Source organism: Glycine soja, chromosome 14 (genome assembly GCF_004193775.1).
Source record: "Glycine soja cultivar W05 chromosome 14, ASM419377v2, whole genome shotgun sequence".
NCBI classification, from domain to species: Eukaryota; Viridiplantae; Streptophyta; class Magnoliopsida; order Fabales; family Fabaceae; genus Glycine; species Glycine soja.
In genome coordinates this window covers 49377504-49387553 of record NC_041015.1, presented here as the reverse complement: position 1 = coordinate 49387553, position 10050 = coordinate 49377504, and the positions used below count along the sequence as shown (strand labels likewise).

At 28.1% G+C, this 10050-nt stretch overlaps 1 protein-coding gene across 1 annotated transcript; it reads left to right on the top strand.

Annotated features, from left to right (window-relative positions):
* The first annotated feature begins 5244 nt into the window (after positions 1-5244).
* LOC114384694 lies at positions 5245-8127 on the top strand. Its single transcript, XM_028344426.1, has 3 exons — positions 5245-5794; positions 6131-6234; positions 7733-8127. The coding sequence occupies exons 1-3, from the start codon at positions 5285-5287 to the stop codon at positions 7989-7991; spliced, it is 873 nt and encodes a 290-aa protein (XP_028200227.1). The 5' UTR covers positions 5245-5284; the 3' UTR covers positions 7992-8127.
* Positions 8128-10050: the final 1923 nt, after the last annotated feature.

Here is a 10050-nt window from a genome sequence, read left to right as displayed (position 1 = left end):
CTACAAAACCCCATTATTATGTTTCTTATTTGGTGTTTTCTACATCCATTTTAGAATCAACTGATGTAAAATGCCAATTTTTTTAAAATCAATTTTGTTAGAACCTATGTAATAAATTTTTACATTGATTTTACACAGGTAGTATAGATCCATGTCGCCATTGAGACACCAATTGGCACCCTAAATTGTGGTTCCATCATGTACGATTGCAATGGGCACTAGATTAATGAAAGAAAAACAACACTAAAAAAACCCAATCGAATCAACACAAAAAGGATTTGCTGAAGTGGAAACACAACAAAAATAAACAATCATCTAGTAGCAACATCTTACCAATACAAAAAAGACAAAGACATGGAATAAAATTATAGGAGAAGATTTATATTACATAATTGAGTTACGAAAATGATGTTACCTCCATGGAGAATTATGCAATGAAGTTGCAGAATCAAGATGTGACAAAAGCAAACCTCAGTGAGTTCTGGGGAGAGGGAGCAAAGGAGAGACAGATCCAGATCCACACCGCCATTGAGATACCAAACATTGTCTGCAATTATTGTTCCATCTTGTGTTGCAACAGACACCAGATCAACGCAAAAACAAACATACTCTAAAAAATTTCAAATCTAATAAACATCAATGAATCCATTGAAGCCAAAACTCAACAAAAATTAAACAATCTCTCATAGATTAACCAAATGAAAAAGACAAGACATTGAATGAAATAGGGGAATTAAGATTACATGATGGACTTTTCAAAACAATGTTACCTCAATGGAGAATTGTTGTTGTTCAATCAAGATTTGATGTAAGGAAATTAAACCTTAATGAGAGCGAGGGAGAATGAGTGAAGGAGAGGCAGATCCAGATCAACACTATAACTGAGGCAACCAAGGTTATCAAACTCACAAATGAACTTGCTTACTCATCCAAGTTTGAGTCTACATAAGAGACACAAGTTAAATTGGAGTGAAACTCGTTAATGGGTAGACTCATTTGGTTCATATTTTGTACGTTTGGGGTTGAACCTCTTTCAATCTTTTCATTGTTTTTGAACTTGTGCTCCTTCTCACTGAATCATTTCTCTTCTCTTTGATTGAGGGTTACCTTCTCCTATATGGAAATTGTGATTTTAATCTACCATTTCCACTGCAGTTTATTTTTTTTTCCTCTGATTCATGAATCCATTTGTGATTTGCTTCTTCCTCTAAATTGCAAATCCATTTGATGGGGCACCATCTTTTTAAAGGAGGAGGAAGGTGACGGCTGATGGATGGAAAAAAAGAGAATATATTAGGGTTTTTTAGGTTAGTGGGTATTGGGCCTATAGTTTTAATTGGCCCATTCTCCATATAAGTAAAAATTGTATAATTAAATAGAATTAGTATAATACAAATAAAAAAAACATAGTTATGTATGAGAAGTATTATATAATAGAGATAAAATATATAACATATAATAGTATATAAACATAATAAACAATGCACATGCATAAATAAATAAATAAGTCTAGTAATTAAATAGAATTAATAAAATAATAAAATAATAAATAAAACATAATATATAATATAATTATCTAAACATATGCCGGATAAAATATTGGATTATTATGTTATTTATTGGTAAAAGTTGGGAGAAGAGAGCGATATTGTTAAAAAAGAGATCCAAGTATCTCAACATTGCTCCCTTGATTGAGAGCCCTCAAAAGCAAACCTTAGTAGTAAACAACTGTTGTGGAAAAAGTGATTTTAGAATATAAAAATTAGTGGGCATTCTCATTTAAGGTAAATATTTTCTTATTTGAATTTTTTTTCCAAAAATACATAGCTTTACCTTAATTATTTCATATTTTCTTTTTGAAAAAACTATTTTTTTATTTTTTTAAAACTTATCTTTTATTTTTCCTATTAATTTTTTTCATGAACAAATACCTCGAATACTTGTTTTTAGATTGTTAAAAAATAATTTATTTGTTCACATTAATTAGTGAAAATTAATAATTCAAAAGTTTGCCATAAAAGAATAGGAACAAAAGTTAAATAATAAGATTTTAGTAATAAGTTTGGATAAGAAAGGAAGGTATAATTTAGCTTACAAAAAATATTCTATTGTTTTTTATTTTTTCCAAAAAAATATTATATAACTTTTCCCTTTTTTTCTTTTTTGTAGAAAATAATTTATTTTATTTATAAATAAAAATTTAACATCACTTTATTTTTCTCTTAATTTCATCATGAAAAGACACCTCAACCTTTTGTTTGTAGCTTGTTAGGAAATTATTTATTTATTAACATTAATGGTTAAAAAATAGTTTTAAAAGATGCTATGTATAAAAATCATCAGAATAAAAAGTAAATATTCCACTGAAAATTTTGGATGAAAAGGAATTGTGAAATTTTAAACTAAAGTAAATATTCTATTATTTGATATTTTTAAAAAAAAAAGATATTAGATAACTTTCCTATTAGTCCTAATTCTCTTTCAGAAAAGAATTTATTTTATTTATAAATAAAAATTTAATATCTCATTCCTTTTCTCCTACTTTCTTCATCAAAATAAAGACATGTCGATTTTTTGTTTTTAGAGTGATATAAAATTATTTATTCATTCACATTAATTAGTTAATTTTTTTAAATTTTTTTGCTATGAAAGCAATATAAGAATAAAAATTAAATAATAAAATCCTAGTGATAACATATTGACATTAAATAGTTTAAAGTTTGCCATACAAAATCAGGAATAAAAAGACCCAATGATAATTTTTAGAAATAAAAGATGGTAAATTTTCATTCAAAGTAGATATTAAAATATTGAAGATTTTTTGTTAGAGATAAAAAAAATATTATATATTTTTCTCCTTAATTAACATTATTTTGTAGAAAAAAATTTATAAACTTCTTTATTTAAAAAAAAAATTAACTCTTCCTTCTTGTAGAAGATCATCATCTTTGACAAATTAGGTTGATTGTATATCCCTATCCTCATTCATCTTTTAAGATTGTCATGTTCGCTAGTCATAAGCTATGATATTAAATTGAATGAATGAGACTATTTCTGACTGTGAAACCATTTTGATTTTGAATCGTGAAAGAGCAAACAGTATTATATACAGGAGACAACTCCAATACTATCGGCAAGCTGGTTTTAGAATGTAGAAATCCATGGACATTATGATATGTTAAGTACGACTTTGGTTTCATTAGGTGGTGTTAGTTTGGATATGATCAAATTATACAATAAAATCTTAAGATAATAGATGACTTTTTTTCTTACAGCAAGATAATTAATAGATGATGTTTGGGGGTGGTATCCTATTCTATACCCAAAAGTTAATGAACTTATTAGAATTCCTCCTAAAATAATTGACTTATTTAATTAGTTGAAAAATAATTAATTTAAAATTTGTCTTACAAGCTAAGGAATAAAAAGTAAGATCCTATGATTGTTTTGGGAAAAAAGGATTTTCGTTTAAATTAAATATTAAATTATTGGAGATTTTTTGTTTGAAATAAAAATATTATATTTTTTCCCTTTAATTCACATTATTTTTTAGAAAATATCTTTAAACTTCTTTATTTATAAATAAAAATTAAAGTTCTCTATTATTTTGATCATGTGAATAAAAAAGACTTTTTGAATGATTCAAACTCCTCTTCAATGATCTTCATGCATGATTTAAAAGGTGGTAATCGTTCAGTTGGAGGAAAAATTAGGATGTGTTTGATTTGGATTTTCATTTTTTGTTTTCATTTTTTGAAAATTGTTTTTATTTTCAAAAGATTAGAATTATGAAAATATGTTTGGTTTGACTTCTTGTTTTCTGCTTTCAAGAAATAAAAATACTGCAAATGTGTTTTAAAAAAAAAATAGATTTACTTAAAATTACATTCTTAGCTAGTGCAATTTCATTTTACTCAAAATGAAATTCCTGATTTTAACAAAAAACACTGAAAATGAAATTTTATTGTTTTCAAATTTTGGTTCATTTTAGAAAATATTTTCACTAAAAATGAAAATAAAAATCTAACCAAACGTATTTTTATCACCATTTTCTATTTTTAATGAAAATAAAAAATAAAAACAATTATTCATTCTATGAACAGTACTGTTCCTATGATCACTTCAATCGGACTAAGCCTTTTGTATTGTTTAGTGATTCTCTGGTCTATCCATCACAATAAAGTTCTGATTAACCGAAACAATTAATTTTCAATACAGTGTGTAATTTTGTATATCTATGTCGGCAAAGTCTTCATATTTCAGGATAAACAGTCTACCTAAACAATCTTTGGTTTTAAGCAAATGTGTGTATGTGTTGGGCGGGGGGCTAATTAACACTTTATTTTTAGAATGGTGTATTGTATAACCCAGTGGGGAGTTTTTAATCATGATGTAACCTTTGGTTCTTATATGCTTGATTGGACTGTGTACCGGTTAATTAAGGTATCCCAGAACTCTAATTAATTGGATTTTGCTTACCAAAAAGAAATTGAAAATGTCTATTATTAAACCATAATTATTGTTAGGAACAATATTTTACTTATACTTTATTTTTATTTTTACAACTAGTACACTTGTGTCACCAACAATCTCTGGCCCCTAGAACTCAATATAAGATCTATAAAATTTAAGGATGGTGCCTGATTTACCTCCATCATTGTAATCTAACAAATCACGTTCTCTTGTTGAGAAAAAAAAATTGTTAATTGATATATTCTTTACAACACCCTCTTAAAATTATATATAAAAAAGATATTAAATAACAGAGAAATATATTTAATATTTTAAAAACCTCAAAAAATATATAGTATTCTTTTCATTTAGTAAATATGAATATATAATTATAGGAAAAATTATAATCATTATTCTAATCTTTATTTATGACTATATTCAACTATAGGGTAAGAAGAAAGAAAACAAATGGTTAATTTGGGGTGAAAATCCTCCACATCAACTCCATCTCCAAATTTGAAATATTTTATGGTGCCTAGCCCTACTTTTGAATGGTTCAAACTACCAATTGGATATATCTCTTAGAAAATTGCTACAACGACCAACAGGGAACTTCGAATCTAATGTACTCTTCCTAGACAGCTTCCTTTTCGACCGGCCTCAAAACACGTAACCTTGGCCATATATGGTCGTCTTTATTTCCAATAAGAACGAATTAACAAGATCCTGTGAACTTGTCCCTTTGTTTCACCATTTGTGTAAATATTCCTGTCATACAGGGTTCAAAGCTATATATAGCCTTATCTCATCTTATCCTTACCCTAGAACTCTAATGGATGATCACATGAATAAAGCTTTGCAAGAAAAGCCAATCTTAATAGGTCTTGAGGATTTGTACCAAGGAATCCCTGATGAATCCGTTAACCTCACCTTTCAACACCTGGCTGAAGTGAAAACATCAGATAAGAGAAAACCAACAACAACAACAACAACAACAACACCTTCACGCTCCATAGCCAAACTACCTAGTCTTGATTTCACCAAAGGCTTGCAAGCTTCTAATCACCAACACCATGAACACTATCTACAAGACTTTGGCCATGGTGAACCATCACCATTGGGTCATTCTGGTCATTTTATTAGCCATGCTAGTGGTGGTGCACAAAGACAAAGCCCTCGACTCATGGCTAGTGGAAATGATCATTTGGGGCATGGAATGAGCTTTGATGGTGTGAGTGTTGCTTCAGGAAGAGGTAGCCGACGGCGCCGACCCGGGATTCCTCACTCTAAGATTTGCACAATTTGCAATACCTATGTTTATATCTTCCGGACTAGATGCCTGGTACGTACTTAGATATATTAACAAAGTAACTTCACTGTTATACAAGGAAAATAAATGAAGATTTTGGTTTTCATAGAGAACAGTGAATTGGAAATGTTACCAAGTGTTGTAATTCATACAGTTTTAATCCTTGTACTTGTTGCACGATAAACTCTCATATTTGAGAATTTCTGAGTTTCTAAACAATAAATTAACTCTTAAGTAACATATCTATTCACCTATATGAGTTACAGATAATAAAATGTATAATAGGTGCAAGGATATATATAGTTAATTAGCTGGATATACAGTTAAACCATTCAATCCTTTAGCTCATAATGATTCTGGTGCATGCAGGTGTGCGGCAGGGTTTACTGCAGGCAATGTGTAGAAAGAGGAATGGGGGAGATGATAGAAGGAAGAAAGTGTATTGAGTGCCTTGGATTGAGATTCAGCCAAAGGTAACGATTTTATTCTGTGTTTTACTTGAAAAAAGTTTGTAGTCTTTGAACTAAGTAGCAGATTGATGAGAAGTGTCAAGTTATTCCAATTTAATTAATTAAGTTTCTTTTGATCCAATACTCGCTTTTAAATTTTAGATTGTAACTTTTATCAACTATATAATTTTGGCATAAAAATAATAGTGAAAGGAATTATGTATAAAAGATATTTACTGAAATTTATGTACTGATTAAATGAAATTGAATATTTTTTTATTTTTTAATAGGCAAAAGAATAATATACTAAATTTTGTCTACATGGGAAGAAATAATTACATGCTGATCAAGAGACTTTCAAGTGATCCTGGTCTCACTTACTTTTCAGATAGTCTATAGTCATATTTTTCAGTTTATAAGAAAGAGTTAACAAAAAATTGATTATGTGCCTGACTTAATGTTAATTTGTAAAGATGCAATATTTTCCCTAATTCAATACAAATGCAACAGCTAAATCAGATAACAGCCACAATGAAAGCACATAAGCTTCCCTCCACGTACGTAGTGTATATGCTACCCCATCCAAACATATATATAAATCCATGATGTCATTTTTTCCTTACTAAAATATGATGTTGTTGAATCCTCAGTCTGAGGAGCTATTAAATTAATTTCTATCTCATTTGTTTGCGTTGTATATTAAATTAATAAGTTATAAATATTTATAAGCTCTAGAGCGAGTTGTTTGATTCGTTGTCCCTTGTTCCAAGGTTTGATTAGCTACAAGCCAATTACTTGTTAACTATTTTATTTATATAATTAATCTCTACGTTTTGAGACGGCATTATTTAGGCTTTAGTTTGCCGTCCCGTTAATTTGTCGGTAACAGACAATAAATAAATTATACATCTGCATCAAAGTTGGTCTCAATCAAAATTACATGCATAGTCCTCACTAACCAAAGGACAAGCAAATATATCCTGAACAATATAATGCCAATTAAAAGAGTAATGATACGTACATATACAACAGATTCTTCCATAACTGTTTACAATTATTTTTTCGTTAATCTCATTCATATTCCTCTCTCGTCACTTCTTATCTCTCTTACATGGTAAGGATTATTATAAATTAATAGTTCATTATGAGTTTTATTAGTCAATACTAAACTATTTATCCATCATTTCCTTTTGTTCGCGTCTAGAGAGCCCGGCCGAGAGACTCCAATCTTGAATCCTTAGTGAAACCCTAGCACATGTTTCATTATTCAATGTTAAATCATTGAGTTTAATATTTATTGAATGTGATTGGACCAAAGGTCTAACGATCATTCAACATCCTTTCAATGATAAACCTTTAATTGCATATTATATATATTATTAATTAGTTATCCTACTTCAAATTTTTTATTTATTGCTAAACCAAAATAAAATCGCATCACTGGTGCATGCTGGAAAATATGACAGCTAGCTTCAAATTAATATTAGAACATTTTCTTCACCTATTTTGATTTGTGGCACAGGTACATAGAAAGAGCAGGGAAAGTAGGGTGCTGTAGTTGGAGGTATCCAAATACATTAAAACAGGCTGAGCTCAAGTGTGCTGAGAAAGGACCAAGGAGAAGCGTAAGGCATGGTCACAGTGGGATGGCAAACTCAACAAGATCACGAAGTCCTATTAGCCCTAGAAGGACTCATAATGCTATTGGTAGCAATGAACACTCTTTTGTCATGTCCTCATCCTTTTCTCCCTTCTCACCTCATTACAACCTCCCATTATAAAAGAGTGATGATGATTTAATTGTAAACGATATATATATCCTATAGCTTGATCAGTGCCTCGTGAGGATATCTTCTCACAATTTGTTTTGTTTGACTTTATTTTATGTTTTTAATTTAATTTGTTGATTTAGTTTAATTGAGAGCTTAATATATATATATGTCCTTTTCTGCCTGTCTTCTTTTGCTTATACCGTATAGTTTTTCAAAAATGACAAGGAAATATCTTGATGGCATTGCGTAGATACAAATTTGAAAGAATGAATAATGTACAATATTGAAATTCTAGCTACCTGCTAGCCATTAATTAGCTGCAACCTCCCACCAATCGATAAGTGCCATTAAACCGAGTGTATCAATATTTTAGATAAGTGGGGATAATCCATCTATATTTAGATAGTTACAATGAACATCACCGTTTGAATTTGACAAAACGGTAGAGATCCAAATCCATTATGTAAGGACTTTAATTATTCTATCAAATTATCTCTTGTTATATACTTGAGAACATTGCAAGTTTCTATCACCAGTTAACACGTTTATTGAGAAAACCAACTATTTATTAGTTATGTCAGATTTATAAACAACGTTGGTACGTACGTAAATGTCTTTATGACGGACATGACTTGTCTGTTGTTTTTTTTCAGTTATTTTCATGTTATTTTATGAAAATTACATAATTTTAAATTGAATTATAAAATTAAATATTAATACAAATTAAATATACAACACCTAAATAACTAAAAAAAACAAAAAAAAGCCAATTTTCTTTATCACATTTCTATTTGTGTTGATTTAACACATTCATAATTAATTCTTTCTTCCATGCTATATACAATATGTTTTAACGTAAAATTAATAATTGAGATTAATTTTAGCACACATCTAAATTATATTTAACAATTCAAAATTAATTATATCTAACATTAAAACAAACAAGAGCCTAAAATATAAAGTCTCGGAGTTTATTACAGCAATTAAAAATATAAAAATTAAATGCAAACTATACTAAAGAAAACTAGAATCACACATAAACTAAAAAAGAAAGCGAATATTAAAAAAATATAATTAAACCTTTAAAACTTATTTTCACTTTAAAAAAATACAACATTCACTTGTTTTGCAAACTGGATTTTACTTTTACATTTTAAATTAAATCGTTATTGACGTTCGAATTTTAAAACCAAAAATTAGAAAATAATTTAGTTACTTTATTATTTTTATTGTGATATATATATATATATATATATATATATATATATATATATATATATATATATATATATATATCCATTTTGTAAATACACATCATTAATCAAATTTTTGTAATGAACACAACTTCATCCTTCATGTCCTCATATCACCCAGTATATATCAATCAACTCTTTCAATGTTTTAAATCAATGCGTTAACAATAACAAGTTACAAGTCAGGTTGTGATCCCTCTATGGTGTTATATCTCATACTCTATTATAAATGTTAGTATTTCATAAATAAAAAAATTCATTTTAAAATCACAAAATGCTAATTTTTTATTAAGTCAAATGAAAACGGGTATTAGTAAAGTGAAAAATCAATAAGAAGGGCTAATAACACATCATTAGACATATTTGTTCAAACACATTCTTTCTAATTGATTAAAACGTGTTAAAAATTATAAAATCAGAAAAAATAAATATAATATAACATCACCTATTTTTCTTATTTTCAATATATTTTGATTAATAAAAGAGAGTGAATTAAAAAATATGATAAACAGTGTGTCTTTAACATTTTTCAAAATTAATTTATTAAAATACAATTATATTTCTAATTTTTCAAATATTTAATAACCTTTAAAATTATATATTAAAAAATTTTATTAAAATTTAAAACTATTGATATTTTAAAATGAAATGAAAAATAATCAAAACACGCACTTCATACTTACTTTAGTTTCTTCACCTACACACTTAAATATAGCTAAAAAAACATTTTCTATGGTCAAAACATCAATTCGAACAGTGTATAGTGACATATCACTGGACCTTTTCAACCGTGTCACATGATTGTGCATGTGGTG